This window comes from Camellia sinensis, chromosome 10 (assembly GCF_055761805.1).
Source record: "Camellia sinensis isolate YWXY chromosome 10, ASM5576180v1, whole genome shotgun sequence".
Taxonomy (NCBI): Eukaryota; Viridiplantae; Streptophyta; class Magnoliopsida; order Ericales; family Theaceae; genus Camellia; species Camellia sinensis.
The window spans coordinates 35,562,979-35,583,334 of record NC_138970.1 but is presented as its reverse complement, the minus strand read 5'-3'; the positions used below and the strand labels follow the sequence as shown (position 1 = coordinate 35,583,334).

General features: G+C 33.7%; 2 protein-coding genes across 6 annotated transcripts; both read right to left on the bottom strand.

The window, feature by feature from the left end:
• Positions 1-1,576: 1,576 nt before the first annotated feature.
• Positions 1,577-14,831, bottom strand: LOC114318521 (phosphoinositide phosphatase SAC8). 5 transcript variants are annotated; one of them, XM_082891242.1, is made up of 20 exons: positions 13,723-14,831; positions 13,165-13,236; positions 11,888-12,009; positions 11,714-11,805; positions 11,519-11,576; positions 10,625-10,681; positions 10,289-10,408; positions 10,135-10,207; positions 9,936-10,042; positions 8,428-8,514; positions 8,269-8,346; positions 7,824-7,888; positions 7,179-7,277; positions 6,955-7,054; positions 6,443-6,551; positions 6,279-6,351; positions 6,102-6,195; positions 5,914-5,994; positions 2,355-2,421; positions 1,577-1,903 (listed from the first exon to the last, which is right to left on the bottom strand). In XM_082891242.1, the coding sequence occupies exons 1-20, from the start codon at positions 13,871-13,873 to the stop codon at positions 1,776-1,778; spliced, it is 1,833 nt and encodes a 610-aa protein (XP_082747368.1). In that variant the 5' UTR covers positions 13,874-14,831; the 3' UTR covers positions 1,577-1,775. The 5 variants fall into 5 exon arrangements, with proteins under 5 accessions (XP_082747368.1, XP_082747370.1, XP_082747367.1 ...); XM_082891244.1 differs by having other exon boundaries at positions 6,443-6,518; XM_082891241.1 differs by having other exon boundaries at positions 13,165-13,245; positions 13,723-14,065.
• A 1,504-nt stretch (positions 14,832-16,335) lies between these two features.
• On the bottom strand, positions 16,336-19,654 carry CXIP2 (CAX-interacting protein 2). Its single transcript, XM_028265440.2, has 2 exons — positions 19,089-19,654; positions 16,336-17,167 (listed from the first exon to the last, which is right to left on the bottom strand). Exons 1-2 carry the CDS (start codon positions 19,488-19,490, stop codon positions 16,664-16,666), a joined length of 906 nt encoding a protein of 301 aa, XP_028121241.2. The 5' UTR covers positions 19,491-19,654; the 3' UTR covers positions 16,336-16,663.
• Between the last annotated feature and the right edge of the window lie 702 nt (positions 19,655-20,356).

Genomic DNA, 20,356 nt, shown 5'->3' with positions numbered 1-20,356 from the left:
TTAATCACAAAATATGTAATATAATCACAAATTAATATAATAAAAATATCTTTACTAAGCCACAAAGTTTTATAATATCAACTCTAAAATTTTAAATATTTTATTACATTAATTTGTAACAAAAATATATAATAAATGCATAATTAATATTATAAAATTTTGTGATACCAGCACACTAATTTATGATAGGATGAATTCCCATCCTCATTAGATTACCTCTTGATGGTACATACTACAGTTATGGCTTGTTTATAGCAGATTATTTTAGTAATTTTTTAGTTAAAATATGAGATAAAAAAATTAATATATTTAAAATGATTTTTTAATTTTTTATAAAAAGATATGTAAAAAGTAAAGAGAAAATAAAATTTTTAAATTTTTAGTATAAATGGTTAATTTTTTAAATTTTTTAATAATTTTTAAATTTTTAAATTAAAATATTAAATTACCAAACGAGACCCTGTTCTCGTTGTTTCCTTGCGGCAGTTTACTCCGCAATACTTTCTCAATATGCGTGTCCCTGCTCCATATATGTTAGGGGTGCAACTCGGGCGGGCTCAACCCGAGCAATCCGAGCCCAGCCCGAGTTTTTTTAGGGCTTGAGCAACTATATCTTGTAATCTGGACGGACTTGGGTAGATTTTTGATGCCCGAATTGCAATTCGGGCCGAGCTTGGACAGAACCAATGGCCAACCCGAGCAACCCGAAACCGAATTCAATTTAATATATTATATAATATATAATATATAATATATATATAATTTAATAAATTATGTAATATATATAAATTAAGTAAAAGAGTTAGTCTTAATTTTTATTTATTTATTTATTTTTTGATTAGTCTTCTATTAAGTAAAAGAGTTAGTCTTAATTTTTATTTTTTATTTTTTTTTGGTTAGTTTTTTACCTTTAGATTAGCATCTTTTATGTCTACCCTTAGATCTACCTACAGGTTTCTGGACTCGGGCAATTCGGGCAACCCGAGTTCAAAATACAAAGCTTGGGCCGAGCTTGGGCAACAATGCTCGGGTTCATGGTCGGGCTTGGACAGTGCCAAATACAATTCGGGTCGGGCTTGGGCAGACCCCCAACCCGACCGAACCCGCCCGAGTTGCACCCCTAATATATGTTGATTGATATCATATGGCATCAATTTAGGATCACAACCATTTTCTTTTTGCTGTTTATTTTTAATTTTTTATATAAAAAAATGACTTGATCTAAGAATTGTGAAACAATTATAACAATTCATTAATATTTTACATTTAGAAAAAATTATTATAAGCTTTTGAATAATGTAATAAAAATCTTTTATTATAATTTTAAAATGAAAAATCACAATTCAAAAAAATATAAACTTTACGCAACGACCGTTAATTGTTTCCTTCCAAATCAATTCCCTAATATATGTGAGTTTATTTAGGAATTAGTTTAAAAAATTAGTTTATTGAATAAAAAATTAGTTTAGAGAGAAGTTAGGGTTTTGTTCGGCAAGATGTAACTAAACATTTGCCTTCCGTTAAGGGGGGGAAAAAAAAAAAAACAAACAAACAAACACGAGTCACCAGTTCGACATTATTTGAATCTCATCCAGCATTGCCCTAATCAGCCAAATGCAACAAAGGCCAAACTTATGAAATCTAATCAACCCATGAGATAGGTTCACTGGTTGAATTGATTACAATTTAAATGTTAAGGTATTCAACATAACATGTATTATAAACAGTTTTGGGCAAATGATCAAATAGCATTTCTTATTTGGAATACCATACATTTACAAGAGGCCACACAAGCGAGGCCTTGAGCAGAACTGCCTTCCATTAGCTTTGACCAGTGCCATCATACCGGCGGTTACACCAGCGCAGATTATAGAAGACATAAAATGTTGTGCATTTTGTCCAGCTACAAAAGGAAAAATAAAAAATAAAAAAATTAACATAGAAAATCAAATAGAAAGAAAGATTGAACACCAAGAATCAACCGGCAATTTATGTGGCATGTACAAAGGAGGGGGTAGAGGGACTACAGTAAAATTATATAGAATTTCTGGGGCCAAATGAAAATTTCTTTTATAAATACTCAGTTGACTTATTCAAAATTTATACAAAGAGTCACATGATGGGGAAGATTAAGCTTCAACAAAATACAATGTTATAGTTTTGTTAGGTATACTACTGCTCCTCCCTTATTTTACAGCTATAATCTAGAATGGTTCGCATGGTTTGGTCATATTTAACCATTTGGACGCTTCAACACAAAGTCGGACATGAACATGACACGTTCTACAAGGTGTCCAAGCTTCATAGCTTCCAATTGTATTTAACATTAAGAACGATAGAAAAGAGTGGCATACCTTGGTTGAGTGTGACTGATGTTGCTGTCAATCCTCCAATTAACAGAGCTGATGCTACAGGGAGATACTGCAATTTTTACAGTTGATCCATTTCAATGTACTGAGGAATGGTAGAAAAAAACGACTAATTGTCCAATGAATTATCTACTATTTTAATACAGACTAATCATATTTACTAACTTCTGTAAATTTAAGGAAGAACCAAGTGTGAACGTGAATAGAAGGACCTTGTTTTTGGGTGCTACAGATTTGAGACCCATCTTTTCCAGGACCTAAATCTCTTCAAAGAGCATCAGAATTCTACCCAAGTTATTTTATTTTATCTTCAATTTTTTCTTCTCATTTTTAATAAACCCAAATCGTCATCAATTCAATTGAACTCATTAAGGTCTCCTCCTGAACTGAGTTGGTTATCATGAATTGTGATTTCTGACAATAATTCCATCAACATACTTGAGCCAATAAAAATTCATCTCATCAATATTATGATAATTATCTTATGAATCTAAGACCTTCATCTGATGATGCTATCCTAACTAGGATGCTGACACTCATGTCACCTTTGTAAGTAGCGTAATTGTTCAATAAGGCCAGGTAGTAAGATTTTGGCACTAGATTTATGTTTTAGAGGGCAATATCAAGCTAGGAAGGATAGCGGGCGTCGTAGAACGAGATGGTAGGACCTAAAAGGGGATAAACTAGAAATATTTAAGAATCGAATGGATAAGGAAGGTACTTGGGACTTAGAAGGTGATGCTAACACTATATGGAACTCGATGGCCAATTGTATGAGGAGAATCTCAAGGGAAGTGTTTGGAGAGTCGAAAGGAACGGGACCCAGCTCTAGGGAAACTTGGTGGTGGAGGGAAGAGGTTCAAGCAGTAATTAAGGCAAAAAAAGAGTGCTTTAAAAAGTGGCAAAAGGATAGAACTGAGGAAAACCTTAAGGCCCCGTTTGTTTGGAGAGTTAGAGGGGGGATTGAAATTGGTAGTGAGGTGGGACCCACTAATATTATGTTTGTTTTGAGAGATGGGGAGGGGATTAATAGTGAGCTCCGGATTAGGATAGGCCTCTCCAAGAGGATTCGGATGGGCTTCCAGGACTTGGTATTAGAAAAATAATCCGGCGGATTAGAAAATTTTTATTTTTATTTATTTTTTACATGTCGGCCATTTTTTTTGAACATTAATGTTTAATTTTTTGTTAAGTAAAAATCATTATTTTATTTGTTTTATTTTTTATGAAATTTTTTTATTTTATTTTTATTTTTTTAAAATTTTTTACATGTTGGGCATTTTTTTTAAAACATTAATGTTTAATATTTTTTTATTTTTTTATTTGTTTTATTATTTTATATAAAAATAATTTAACAATCCTTACACTAACAACTATCATCAAAACAAACACAATTTTACTTAGTTCCATCACTATGAATCCCCTCACTAACAATCCCCTCACTATGAATTCTCTCACTATCAATCCCCTCCATTCTACCTCTGAAAACAAACGGAGCCTAAGAGCTATAGATTGGCTAATAAAGAGGTCAAGAAAGTAGTGGGAGAGACTAAGTTGAAAGCTTATGATGACCTATATACTAGACTAAATAGTAAGGAGGGAGGGAGGGAGAGAAGAGGGTATACAAACTTTCTAAGATACGAGAGAGGAAAACAAGAGATTTTAATCAAGCAAAGTGCATCAAGAGTGAGGATTCTAAGGTATTGGTAAAGGATGAAGAGATTAAGGAAAGATGGAAGAATTATTTTGAGAAATTATTAAATGAGGAACATGGAGGAATGATAATAGAGGAAGAAATAGCCAGTAATATGATAAACCAAGACTATAGGTTCTATCGCAGGATTAGGGACTTTGAAGTGGAGATTGCACTTAAGAAGATGAAATCAAATAAGTCTTTAGGACCCGATGATATCCTTATTGAAGGTTGGAAGTGTTTGGGTAAAAGGGAGTTGCTTGGTTGACTAGGTTGTTTAGCAAAATTTTGTTGATTAGGAACATGCCAGATGAGTGGAGGAAAAGTATTTTAGTGCCAATCTATAAGAATAAAGGTGATGTCCAGAATTGCAACAGCTATAGAGGAATCAAGTTAATGTGTCATATAATGAAAGTGTGGGAGAGGGTGATGGAACACCGATTGCGAGATATAACAGAGGTGTCAGAGAATCAATTTGTGTTTATGCCTGGTAGGTGAACAATGGAAGCGATCTATCTTTTGAGGAGAGTAATAGAAAGTATAAAGAAAAGAAAAGAGACATTCATATGGTGTTTATCGACCTTGAGAAAGTATATGACAGAGTACCCCGAGATATAATATGGTGGGTGTTAGAGAAGAGAGGGGTGACAAAAGGTTACATTGACGTGATTAGGGACATGTATAAAGGGGTGGTGACCACTATTAGATCGCTAGCTGGAGAGACAAATGAATTTTCTATCACTGTAAGGTTACACCAAAGATCTACCTTAAGTCCTTATCTTTTTGCTTTAGTTATGGACGAGTTGACGAGAAATATTCAGGATAATGTGTCATGGTGTATGCTTTTTGCAGATGATATTGTGCTAGTGAATGAGACTAGAGAAGGAGTTAACACAAAGTTGAAAATTTGGAGAAAAGCTTTTGAATCTAAAGGATTCCGGATAAGCAGAACTAAGACAGAGTACATGGAGTGTAAATTTAGTAACAGTAACAATGAAAGCAGAGGAGAAGTGAAGATTGAGAACCAAGAACTGCCTAAGAGTGAACATTTTCGTTATTTAGGGTCGATTATCACAACAGCGGGAGAGATTGATGCAGATGTGGTTCATAGGATTAAGGCAGGATGGTATAAGTGGAGAAGTGCGTCCGGGGTATTGTGCGATAAATGAATACTCATTAGACTAAACGGTAAGTTTTATAGAACGGCTATTAGACCAGCTATGTTGTATAGGGTAGAGTGTTGGGCAACCAAGAAACAACATGTAGATAAGATGAGTGTAGTTGAGACGAGGATGCTAAGGTGGATGTGTGGTAAGACTAGACAAGACAGAATTAGGCATGAGTGTATTCGAGAATGGGTAGGAGTAGCACCGATAGAAGATAAGTTGAAAGAGAATCGATTGAGATGGTTTGGTCATATTCAACGAAGACCAACAGAGGCAGTAGTGAAAAGATGCAATATTATAACGGTAGATGGAAGTGTTAGGGGACGAGGTAGGCCTAGATTAACGTTGGCTAGCGTATTATAACGGTAGATGGAAGTGTTAGGGGACGAGGTAGGCCTAGATTAACGTTGGCTAGCGTTATAAATAGAGATATGAATCTACTTAATTTAACTAATAAAATGGCCTTTGATAGGGCCGTGTGGAGAAGAAGGATTCATGTAGCCGGCCCCATTTGATGGGACTTAAGACTTGGTTTGGTTTGGTTTGGTTTGGTTTAGTAGAAATGTTTTCTTTGTTCTAAATGACTGTAAATGATATCAATGTGATTGTTTGCTTCTTTTCAAAGTAGATGGTTGAGATTACATACGTATCAAATCAAACATAAGATTCTTATAATATTGCTTACCGAGAACGATTCAAAACCATTTAGCTGGAAAGGACTGTTTCTGTGGACATTATATCGGCCACTTATAAGATCCATTGCATCCTGAAAATATATGAAATTCATATAATAAGCACACATTGAAATGCATTGGCTGTCTGTCATAGTAATTGAGAGTTATTTAATAGAAAAAATAGTTATTGGAAACTTGCCTGACGAAGACCATCATGAAAGTTATTTAAATAATATCTTGAAATTGCACTGATCCCGTCTTTAATTATCCCTGCCATAGTTTGTTTCCCATATCTGCAATGTTGCAGATAACCATACGTTACAAAAAGGGATAAATATGAGTTTAGATCAAGTAAAATCTCAGTTGAGAGATTTACCTAACAAGATCCCGTTTCAGTGCATGGGTCCCAGAATATTCAAGGCTTATCTCATCACCTTGATCCACCCACACTATCAGAAAGACAAAGTTCAGAAGAACGCATAAAAATGATAGCAAGGAGACTTTCCTACTCTTCAAAGATGGGAGAATAATTAACCATACAAGTTTTGAAAATTTCAAATTCTTCATTGAACATGGAAATGAACTCAGTGGAAGAAAGTACACCAAGCCTCTGCAGCTGTGAATTCAAAGATTTTTGAGCTAGGTAACTCTGTATCAAAACAAGACATGAACCACATATAATTATTAGCAGAATAAACCTCAACTCGATAAGTTCAACTATATTCGACAGTCAAAACAATTTAGGCAAAGAAATGCAGACTTGGTATTTTTGCAACAGACACTTGATCCCAATATCTATAATGCTTGAAGTGTTTATTTAATTTTGCATGCCATTACGAAAAATTATATTAATCACAGCATTTAATTCACCACCTCTGTGTGACGCAATAAATGCCATGTGTATAGGTGGGATCCATCATATTTAAAAAATGGGTTCATCATGCCATATGAGAAGCCACATAGCAAGTGAAAATTTTGGTGAAATTTTTAGGTGATATATGTAGCAGCCCTCGTTTGGAAAACGACCAGAAAAGTAGTGCATGTCCTCAAACCTGTGTAACATTTGTTCGGTCAAGGCAGTCAATGCAATTAGATCTAATAATTCCTTTCTGTTCTGCCAAGATCTTTCCTTCTCCATCCACAAGGAAGTATCTGCTCAGCTGAAATAGTAATGATTAAAAACAGAATTATGAAAAATCCGCATACCTGGATTGTGACCATTTTATTCAAAGAAATCTATAAAATAAGAAAGCCATACTCTGGTTCTGTTAATTACCCTTGCTTTTCAAAATCCTCAGAGACTTGGTCATAGAGAATGTGTATATTATCAAGGTTTGAGTTGCCACAATACTGATGGAAATTGAATGAAATGTATCTGAATCAACAAAAAGCATAAATTATATTTCCTAATGTAGTTTAAATGCAGCTTACAAAAAAGCCCAAAAGAACAGATAATAGTTACTCACATCAGGTTGTGCCTTTTAATGTGTTGATGTCTCAACATAAAATACATTCCAATGTCATCAGAAACACATCATATGTAAAATCTAGTCCCAAAATCAGAAATTAAGTAGAAAGACATATCTCTTGTGCCCATGATACATCTCATTGTATGTAAAATATAACTTGTCGACATTTTAATAACATTACATCCAGATAAATTATTTGTGCAGATTACGGCATTCAATTTTCAGTGAGTGCCTAAGCAACACCTGCCAATATGAACATTCTCTGTTCAAAATTAAAGATTTTAAGCATAGTGATCTAGGAAAACATTCACAACTTGCAAGTAAATAGTGAACACAACAAGCTGTTTAGGGCTTTGTTTCTTTTCCTCTGTTTTTCTTCTAGGATGTGTGGAAAACATGCATTGAAATCATCATTCATTCTAAATTACATATAAACATGAAAAGAATATCACCTCACATTTGGAAGCTTTTCCAATTCAGCAGCAAATGCCATACTCAGTTTTCCCTCACCACCATGCTACAATAGTAAGATAAAGATAAAAATATTTGCAAAATGGGATAATATAAAACAATATTAAGCTTGCATAAAAATAGAAGTAAACTAATGTGCATAAATTCTAGTTTGGAATTCCAAAAAGTGGGCCAGTTGAGTATAATCGTTAACCCAGTTGGACAACGACATTGAAACTGATACAAAGTATGTTAAAAATTTTGCTACCATAACAAAAATTTTCGCAAATATTTAAACCACCATGAAGTGCTCTTGTATATACAAATAGATTTTTAAAAAATGAATCACATTCTTCTCGTTACCTCAATTTATTGAAACAATACCCTAGGTTAATGTTCTAGTGTTAGTGCTCTACAGTCTAGAAGAAAGAGAGAAAATCCACTTACTTGATCAGTTAGGTCAACTGCTACAGTCTCTCCATATTTTTGTAAAATATCACGAAAATGGCGCTCCACAACCTTTGACTAAAGGCAGAAAAATACAGTTAGATGCTCATCATTACACAACTCAGATACAATGAGCTACATCTATGAGAGAATACATACCTGTTGCTCATGATCAATAATATTCAGTTGTGGTTTATAGCTCAAGTCAACAATTTGCTCCCAAAGAAGTGGAATGGAACCTCGAATCTGAAAAGCAAATAAAGACCTAGCTGTTACACATTGGTATAAGACTCCAGATAAATTGAATATGCTTGAGCTTTATCATTTTTTTTCTCCCCTTTGCCCTGATTGGCACTCCAGAAGAAGCTTCTTACTGAACAAGCATAAGTGAATAGCATTGATTCTGATATGATTACTAGAACTTGTGAACAACCAGAAGTCTTAGCTGACATGCATTACCTCAAACAGTATATTAATTTAACTGAACACTAAGTTTTCATTTCTCAAGTATCTCAACTATAATTTGGGATGATTCCATCTGGACACAATAAGAAAACTAAGTGAGGTTGGTTTCTCCTGCCAAGTGGAACCTAGTGTCTTCTATCCAAGTGGAACATAGTACATATGTCTGTATCAGCTGAATAGACTTCTTTATCATGAAGGATTCCCATCAAGAAGGTAACCAACACATTCCCAGTTTCATTTCTCACCAAGTGAAAGGAAGCAAGAAACTGTGCTAGTCCTGCAGAAACTGATCACAACGGGTGCCAGCTGCCAGCCATGAAACTCGCCCATCATAATTGTATGCTATAAATTATAATTGAAAAGATATTTATGTTTCAAAAAACAGATTGTCTCATGAAGAGTACCCTGGTCAGAACTGGACACAATAAAGCTTTTGGAAGTACATAGCATGATTCTCTCTAGCCTAAAGCCTACAGAAATGAAGTTAGAGAGCCTAATAGATGGAGAAAGTCAAAGTACATTCACATTCTTGCTGTCAATATTTATTGCGTCAGGGATGCATTTTCTTGCACATATACGAATACTCCCTCTGTGCCACCATGATAGTCATCTGTTTAAAAGTTCATCCTTCTGGAAGATGCAAATGCAGACACACTTGAGCTTTTAAGATTAGTTCTGCAACAATGCCCTGAGTTGCTTGGCCTAATTAAAGATGCATTCAAACCTTACAAATGCATAAATTTCTATGATGACTATAAATACTGTGGTGAAATGGAAAAAATCCATGTCTTAAAGATTTTATATAGGGACAATCATTATGGGACATCCAAACAGAGAAAAGAGGGCACTCTTTGTGTGGTGTAGGGAGTATATACATTTAGGTAGAACAATGATGTCTATATATCCATTCAAAGAAAATAAACTAGGCAGATACATGAAAACATCTTGAGCTTTCTTTGCAAATTGAGGAATAGGACTCATCTGAAAACACATTCACCATTAAGGAGCACAAAATCAAAGAGGCACAAAGGTCTACCTTCATTCAATGGTAGTTCTTTAATATTTAGTTACCAGAAATTTACTGCAGCAATGATTCAGAGGAGAGAAATGCCAGTGAACTAATACACTCCAAATATTGAGTTGAAAGTTATTAATTGGTACAAACAATCATTATCTAAACACATGTCCTATAGAAGTAATACCTGTAAAAATGACGACCTAAAGCCTTCAAACTCCAGCAATTGCTCGGTTTCAATAAAATTTGCAGTCTCTCCTTCAAGGTTAGCACCTCTTCTCCACATCCGAGTCCCTAAGTTCAATACCATAATCAGTTGCTAAAAAATTTTTAGACCATAGCCATATCAATAGGAACAAAAACAAACAGTTTCCATATTTCACTACCTAGGCGCCGCGTACACCTCCTAGAAATTAATGTAACTGTGGCAGGTGAATTCTTCAGCTTGAGCTGTCCAGCCTGAAAGCTTAACCCTTGGTTAAGTGAAAACACCTTTTTTTTTGGATCAGAATTTGAAGCTATTCTTGTATCTTTAATTACCCTTTGACATATGTGCACATGCATTCTCACACACACACACACACAGAGAGAAGTAAGCAATGAAAACTTGACAAGCTTCAGGATATTTCCTTGTAACAGAGGGATGATAAACCCATCAAGCTGTAAAAGAAAGAGAGAACATATTAGACATGGAATGCTTTAATAATCAAATTTCAGATGTTCTAATAGGCAATGTTTGATTCATATCTTAGAAGTACCATTCTTTTTTATTTTTATTTTATTGCAAAATTAATGCAATATTTGTTCCTAAGAAATAAAGGTACTTCCAAGTACTAACCAATGATGCTCTCCAGTTAAACAGAAGAAATGCCTAACCTTATTCTCAATAAGCTCCTCCAGAATATTTCTGTTCCAAACAAATCGGGGATCAGCCTGAAATACAAATAGAAATTTAGAACCCCAAATTATTCAGAAAATTTGTCCAATTATAGTTCCAACCTTAGAAAACAAGCAGTCACCTGTCAGCACTGAAAATAGGAAGAAGGTTAAATTTCTTCCAGCACATGGTTAACAATTCAATCTTCTTCGTGCCAAGGGGTTGCAGAGCTATTTGGGTAGTAAAACCTATATATTGGTGATGGCATGTCCAAAAGCACATCTACTTGTTCCCATGTCCAGAGAACAATCAAAGAGGGCAAGTGGACACTATGAAAGGGGAAGCGCACCACCAGTATAGTTCGAGTATAGAGTTCATAACACCATCAGGTTATTTTCTTCCCTTTTTCCCATTTAATCCCCTAGTTATTATGAAGTGGAGAAGTCTAGTCATGCAGGAAAACATAAAATTTATCCTGATGAGGTTTTACAGGGATATCTAGCATAACATTGCACACACAGATTTTATGGGAATATCTAACATCACAGTGCACACGTCGACAATATTCAATACCCTCTTACTGAGAGATCTAAGAACTTTGGGGTAATGTGCCAAATATTGAAGAATAAAGAGAAACTTAACTGTGATGAGCTTGAATTTTCTTGAACAAGATAATAGCTTCATCATACTGTCCGTTTGTCTTAAAAAGTAATCAGGCAACTTAGTCAACCTATATGCATAACTTGGCCCAGGGGGACTTCTTTTTTCTTTATGTGGAAGTGTAAGACATGCAATTTGGAAGCCACATTGACAATATTTATTAAATTCATTACATTTAAGTTCATCTAATTTTAAGTGAAATATTGTTGAAGAATCCCAATAAGCAGACAAACCTGCTTCCAAATTGCTTTACTCATCCACCCTTCAGCCAACTTCAATCTCCTCTGCAAGCTGGTAAATGTTATTCAGACATTAAATGAGAGATATACAAGCTGAAACTAAAGATAATAACTGGAGTATAGTACAAACCACAATCACATTAAGGAACATTTATTTAAAAGAGCAGACTAAATGTTAAAGTAACATACTTCAACGTTATATCTGTTTCATATGAATAATACAACCCTGGAGTTGATTCCACTATTTTTAATAGGGTTCTGAAGTAAGCCTCATCGCTTTTCTGCACACACACACACACAAAAATTCATTACATTTTGGGCATAAGATTATAATTCCAGAGACCAAAAGAGAGAAAATCATACTTGATAGTTTGAAAGTGAAGCCTCATTGCAGGACAAGAACTTCATAGACATCACACGAAAAACAGGGAAACCAAGATGACTTCCAACTTCTTTCCGAGAAGTTATCACCAGTACATATGTCCCTATGCCAAAATTAAAGAACACATTTGAAACTAAACAACACAAGATATAAACATGATTTCTTACTGTTCATTTTTTCGGCCTGCAGTTTATCTTATAGTCCAATTAAGCTAATATCCAGGAAATTTCAGAAGTACCTCAATGCCTAAATTCAACAACACTACCTATAAAACCAATCTTGAGGTGTAGCTTTGGTAAAAGAATTTATCACTCTTGCACCTAATCCTCCCGTAGCCAATTTTTGTCAACATGCACAAGGAACCAGCTCTTGGATTTTCGTTATGCAGCATAACCTAAATGAAGTGGTAGAGCTATTGAGTTCACATCTCTTCTCAATTCTATTAATTTTACGATTTGAACATTGGAGCCTGCTTGTATCCTCTTTCATAATCTTTGATGGGTAGAAAGCTTCAACCAACACCTCCAGTTAATCCAATTCAGAAGATCAAAGTCCCTCAAAATATCAAAGCCTCTGTTTGAATTGATGCTCTTCAAATGTCAACATTTGGGACAGTGTACAGAGGAGGAATTACAAAACCAATGATGTCCTTGTGTCCACAAGGTTTGAAACAAATCATAATCTGATATCTGTCCTAGCACTGTGAGATATCAAGTAATTTTCAGTCATTTTCTTAGATCAGCCAACACTAGTTGGATTCACTTGATTCCCATGATTAAATTCCTAGATTCTGGTGATCTTAGCTATCAAATTGAGGAATTGTGAAGGATTGTTATCATTACTCATTAAGTTCATGTCAAACTAAGGATGAATAATTTGTATGTGATGCAATGGTCTAAGGAATAACCAATCCAAACACAAATGAATATAAACAATAGAGCTATTTGAACAAGATCGATAGTAAGTATTGGAACCTTTTGACAAATCAACAGATGGAAACCACTAGGTTAGTTAAAACTTTTGAACGACAAGTTTCTCATTTTTACTTGACAAAACCATATAGACAACAATCATGAAAAGTGCTTCCTGCCAAGTTAAAATTATCGATTTGTAAATGCATAAAAACCAAATGATTGTATACTTCTCCATTTCCAGCTGATTCACCTATCCACCTGCCTACGCACACACCAACAAACGTTCTGTGCAACAACCACACACTCATATTGGGTACTTAAAAAGTAATGCGTTCAGCAAGTACCTGCAAGTAACCTAATAGTTCCAGCCACCCCATATATTGTAGAAACTTTTGAACGATTCGCAGAAGTATCACCTGAGACAACTAATAAGACATTACATTCGGGCCACTAAATTTAACAGTCATTGATATTTAAACATCCGATTAGTTCTTATATGTGCCGAACGAGACAATTCTTGGGCAAGTGGTTTAACAGGAGAACTGATACGACATAATCAGCAATTGAGTTACAAAAATATATATATATGTAGATATATATCTTGTATGATGCTCTTTAATGAATTTATTTAACAAACTAAGATGTTAAACAATATTTATTTCAATGATTTTAATTACATTCAAGTACATTTCACTAACCTTCTCTATAAACTGACGTTTGCACATAGAAGTATAGAAAGAAACCTTTATATTCTATCAATGCTCATAATTCGAAGATAGAAAATACAAAAGATTCAAATCCTATCATTTTCTTTTCTTTTCCTGCTTTTTCTCATCAACCAAACAAATAAAATAAAAAAATAAAAAGCAAATTCAACATTTCGAAAAATGAAAAACACTAACTGTTCAGCGGCTCGATGTTGCCATTGGTTCGGCCGATGGAGAAGCATTGATCAGGCGATTCAACTGCTTTGAACACGAACTTGTCTTTGAATTCATGCAACTCCATTTCGCTCCATAGCTTGAAGTTGCCTGAATATTGGTGAATCTCCATTTCCTCACGAATCTCGATGGACAAATCAAAATCGAAACATTAAAAAAAAAAAGAAAAAAAGACCTAGAATGATCAATCGACGAATCGATGATTGATTGATCAATAAAGAAAATGAGAAATGGCCGTACTTATCAACCCTGTTGCTTCAAAGCCTAACTTTCCAACTTTTAAAATACCGTTAATGACCCCCCACTGATTTGAAATAATCATAATCATCATTAGATAATGATCACGTTTTAATTTGACCTTTTCTCAAAGATATTTTCGGATATTCCATCAAAAGAAGCAAAAGATATTTTCGGATGTAATAGTCTACATGTCGCTCTATCATACTACCGCCACTTTGAGCCGTCGAGATCACAGTAGTTGAATCGTGGACCCACCGAATGGCAGATTCAGTTATAGGTATTTTTTTTATATATATAATGAATAATTGACTTTTTTTTTTTATTATTAATCTTTAAAGTATAATAAATTACATCAAACATGTCTATTATTAGGTGAAAACTATCACACTTTTTTACTATTTTTAAAAAGTGACAACTTTCTTTTAATTTAAAAAAGGAAATTGACAAAACTTTCCCTTTTTAAAAAAAAAAAAAAATTCTAACAATTTCATGGAAAAACTTATAAAATTATTATTATCTTTCTTTGGATAAATTATACTTTGCCACTTTAGCACATTTCCTACTTTGGTTCTTAAAGTTGATTTTTTTCACGGGAACCTTTTGTATTTCAAGTTTTTCTCAATTTACTCTTAAAATTAACTTTTATTAAAACTAAATATGAAATGACTCATGACAATTACGTAGTATAAAAATATTTTATTATATATAATTCAATTTCGGACACAAACTCAAATATCAATATAATAATATATTTTTTATATTATGTGACAGTTATTGTGGTTTTTTTATTTAATTTTGAACAAAATTTAATTTTATGAATAAATTAAAAAAAATTTGAAATATGAAGGGATAAAGTGAAAAAAAAAAAAAAGGGGTAAAGTAGAAAAGTGACTAAACAAGGGAGCAAAGTGTAATTTATCCTTCTTTTTTTACTATTTCTGAATAGTAACAACTTTCTTTTAATTTAAAAAAGGAAATAGACAATACTTTATAATCATTTTTTGGTGTTCTAAAGTTTCCACTTAAATAAGAATGTTATTTGGGAGAGTTGAACACAAACTTCAATAAATATGCTATTTGGGAGAGTTGAACACAAAATCACATGAGAGTAGTATGACAAATAACTAGCATGACATGGCACATTCAACTTTTGTTTACATTTTAATAACAAAAATGTTTGAGACCTCTAAATGAAGAACTTTAGAAGTGAGGCTCACTTTATGATTTGATATTTTGACTTATGATGTTGCATATTTTTCTTTAACGTATTGCTACATCATTAGAGTTGGCATTAGAGCTCAAACTTTAGTGTTTTTTTATCATTACTCATTTTGGTAAATATTTATCTTTATTACATTTTCTTTCAAACACAACATATAATTAATATATTTTACAAATATAAATATATTTATGTAATTATAAATTTATCTTAAAATTTTTAAAAAATTTAAACAAATATATCTTCATTCTTATATTATTATTAAATAATCTTTAATATATTTATAAAATAATTATGATGCCACGGTTTAATTTTAGTTTAACCTAACAGTTAAACCGGTAATCCCTCCACTCGAACCCTTTTTCAGTTCACTCATTGGTCTAGTTTTTAAAACATTGCTCCCAAATAAGCTAGATATACAAATTATATTTGGGATAAAAAAAAAAGAAATAAAAAATAGCATTTTCATGTATGCTATTCCAGTTGTAATTGTTTGGAGGATAAAGTAATGAGATAAATCACAGTAGTTCTACCATCCCAGACAAACATACTCAGAAACTATCCAAAATCTGTAATCAATGGTCAATATTGATTTATAGCATGATCGCACAATGACAAGATTAAATATAAAAGCCTGAATTTTTTTTTGATTTTTTATCTGGGTACCCAAACTTTCTCATTGAATTATATACATCCTAACCAATCTCAAATCTCTTGTTTAGATGCAAATATTAGCGTTTGGATTGAGTCCCCCAAACTCTATCCCAAGAGAGACTTCTGAGTTCCATAGAGAATTAGTATACAAAATGAAGAGATTAAGATCCAAATTAGATACTAGAACACCAAAACACCCTCAAACTATGATCATTGCACTACGTAATTCATGTCAAGTGATTTTAAATAAACATAGATAGGAAAAAATTATGCTAATCCCTCCTTATTCAGAGGCATTCCAAACGTAAGATAAAAAATCTAATTCTAAAATTCGTAGTCTCATGTTATCTAATCCAACGAAATAAACATAATCTCAGAGAATATAGTTATCACAAAGTAGAGTCAGAGAAATATAGTTATCACAAAGTAGAGAGAGAGAGAGAGAGAGAGAGAGCATGGACTAGTTCAAAGGATGGGTGGGAAAATTTGGTCCAGAACACCCAAATAAAAAGCAGATGATGGATTATGAACTATACGTTCTTCCATATCATCCCATTCTGTACTGTTCAAATCCATCAAAAGACAGGACTACTTGGGAAAGATCAAAAAGTAGTTCACATTACAATAACAGAGCCAAAACAAAACGAACAACAAATACCAACTGGGATGCACAGAAACAACAACATTTCATTCAGACTTTCTCCCATCAACTCAAATAACTGAGTTTATACTCTGAATCAAATAAAAATCTCATTATCCAATCTTCATTCAATGTGGTTCCAAAGCCATCTACTTCTTCAATAAGCCAGTGAGCTCACCCTTCTCATACATCGATGACAAGATATCACACCCTCCAACCAACTCACCGTTAATGAAAACCTGCGGAAATGTAGGCCAATTGCTGTACTTCTTCAATGTCTCTCTCAATCCGTAATTATACTCTTCATCGAGCACATCTACACTCTCATAATCCACACCTTCGCCTTCAAGCATGCCGATAACCCTCTGCGAAAATCCGCACAATGGGGCACTTCTCGATCCCTTGATGAAGGCCACTACTTTGTTTTCCTTCACCAGCTGGTCAATGAGTTCTTCGAGTGGGACTGTGAGTTGGACGTGGCGGCCGGGTGTTAACCGCAAATCAGGCTTCTTCTTTGGTGGCTGCCGGACCCACGTGGTGTTTCCTGATTCGTTACCCGGGGGAACCTTTCCAGTGGATGCTATGTGTTCTTCCATCCATGATTTCCAGGCTTGGGTTAGAGTTGTTCTGTCTGGCTCATCTACTACGCCAACCTACACACAAATTTAGTGATGAATGGCTATAGTGATATCTTAACTATTTAGAAAGGGAAAAAGAAATGTTGATAACTTTATATTCTAGTTATGAACATGTACACAACAGTAAAACATTTTACACCCTGATAAGTGGACAAATCTATGCATTTGAAAATCCAAGAATTGCATTCTGAGAATTCACCCGCTTCCATCATGCTAGCTGAACTGAGAGTGGTGCGGCTGCCAGATTTGTGGTTTTGGTATCAAAAAATGTAGGACATGACACTTGAGGGATACACCAAAAATATATAGTTATATATATTATGAAATATATAAAGATAAAACAATTATTATATATCACAGATATAAATATTTTATTCAAATATATTAATTTTTGAAGTCTAAAGGAGAAAAACTGATATAAACCTATATTATCTTTATTTTATCATTGGATTTCAAATTATTTTATTCAAATTTATCATGTGTTTCAAGTGATAGATACATGTTTTTTCCGAGTGAAACATGTCCGAGTTTAGAAAGCTTTTAAAAATATTAGGAGATGTTTGGATGTGTGTTTGACAGGTATTGAGAAATGTCTGACAAGTGTCGCATTGTGTTGGTGTCTGACATGACATGCCACTTTTTAAAAAGTGTTTGTGCTTCTTAACTCTGACACATTCAACAACAAGGAACTCATTTGCATAGGGCTAATTGAGGCTCTAGAAGGTGAAAAATTGCACAGAATACAAGCAGCTAATAATTCTTACACCAACATTCTTGTCATTGCCCTCCAATTCCATTTCTAACCATCCAACAATAATAGGCTACTAAGAAAGCACTAAGCATACTACATATTGATTAAACAAACTCCCACCTATCTTACAATTTCTTTCAGCATTCCCTAGTCTGGTTCATCTAGGCCAGCCAAGAGCAGAATCAAGTTGCTTACAAGTTACAATCCAAGCTTTCCCTTCAATGTAACCAAACACACACCAGGGAAAAAAAAAAAAGAAGAGAGAAGCAGCATCAGTTTTATGTATTCAACCTTAGATAGGTAACAAAAAAATTTGTTTCATGGGTCAAAATAATGCTTTAACAGTGTTTTTCTTGTAAACTTTTGTCTTTTTTTTTTTTAATGTTTTAGGCATCATTGGCGATTCAGACTTTTTTAGCCCCGCGAGAAATCAACTTATTTTCCTCTTATTAAAACTTTTATCCACATGTTAAGTGGATATAACATTGCCTTAATGCTCCAGCTTATGTGATTTGGTTCGATCTCCTTTCCTCTCTTCCCCTCACACTAGACTCAAGTACAAATTTCCAACATCAAAAAACAAGGATAATAAATCATGTTAACCCAAATGCTAAGTGGACTTCCATTTGCACCAAACACATCATTGGCAGAAAAAATTCAAAACAAAACCTACCAATTCTGAATATTCATTTTATTGTTATATAAGGTCAGTCATTACAGTAATTAGAATGCAATGATTCAAGTTTCAATTAAAGATAACAAGCAATGCAAACATTTTGCACGACGTGGTTTCAAACATCATATTAGGGCATCTCCAACCCATCTTGACTCAAAACTTAAATTTGATTAAAACGTCACCAAAATCCCCTCCACTCCTCCACCAAACCTATACCAAATTGAGTTTTACTCAAATTTTAATTCAAATCAATGGAGACCCATTTCATTTACTGAAATTTCTAACAAATTAAAACTTAAACACATAGGTGCTTCTATCCAAAATTTTCAAATTCACCTTTACTCCAACTCTTAGCATCCACTCAAACTTTGACACTTGACAATTTCAGTCACATTTGAATTTATCATCAAATCAAACTTTTTACTCAAACTCCAATCAATTTGAGTAAAACTACAAGTAAGGGAAAATCAAGGGCAATAGTAAAGTGAGGATAGGGCAAAAAAGATTACCTTGATGGAGCAACACAGCTCCGGCACCGATTTCCGGTGAGTTAAAACGCTTGCCGCAATGTTCCGAGATATTCCGACGAACTGTAGGACACCGTTCTCATCGTAAACAGCGTACACGCCGGAATCCGCCGGAAATTTGCCCTGAATTTCGTCAGATTCCGGCGGAACGCCGACCGAATCGGCCTCGGACAGCTTCTTGAGAGCCGAAACGACGGTGTTTAGAAAGCGAGGTTTGGTTAGGGTTCTGGGGCTGAGAGAGATGGTGGGAAAAGTTTGGGAGGGTTTGGGGTGAGAATAGAGTGAGAGGGTGAGGGTATTTTGGGGAGAATAAGAAGAGAGTAAGCGGAGAGAAGAAGAGGAGGCATTGTGTATAGGTGGTGATAGGTTGATTGTTGTCGCCATGGATGAGAGCTTGAGATTGAGAAGCACTTGAGGATGGAAGATGAGGAAGCTTGAGACCTGGTTGGGTGGTTCGGGTTTTGGATATTTTTGTTGTTTGGGTTTGGGATGGAAGAAAAATCCATAAAACCGAGTCCATCCATCAAAATCGATCGAAATTTTAATTTTTGATCTGTCATGCCATACAATTTGTTTTGATTTTAAAATTTTTTATATTAATTTAAATTAAATGGACTAAATATTATATTTAAATATTTTTATATTATAATAAAAAATAACTAATATAATATATTTGTAAAAAAAATTAAAAAGAAAAATATTTATAGAGTAATTTTTATATATTTTTTTATTTATTTTTAATATAAAATTTATAATTTACTATAAAACTTTAAAATTTTATATAAATTTTTCTTCTACATCAAACCAACAAAATTGATAAAATTAAACCGTACAATCTATATCAATTTCTCAATTATAAAAATCGAATATTCTCAACACTGACCGAATGAAACCATTTTACACCTCTAATTTGGGTGATGTGTTGATGGGTGTTGGGGTTGTAGGCCTTGCTGGTTGCTGCTACTGTCGGTTCTTACCCAACCCATTTTCAAAAAAAGGGGCCAAATCTTCTGGGTTTAATTTTTTTTTATTTATTTTATCCATATATGTTTTAAAACTTGGATCTTGTATAATGTTTTGTTTTCGTTACTAAAGGAGACTAATTCACTTGGCTATTTCTGTACATTTATATCTTTAAGGTTAAAGTCAACCAAGAAAGTCAAATGTCAATAAAAAAAAATTAACTTTTAAAAAGTAACATTTTACGCAAATTTTCAAACAATTTACTAATTTTTTTAATTAAAAAAAAA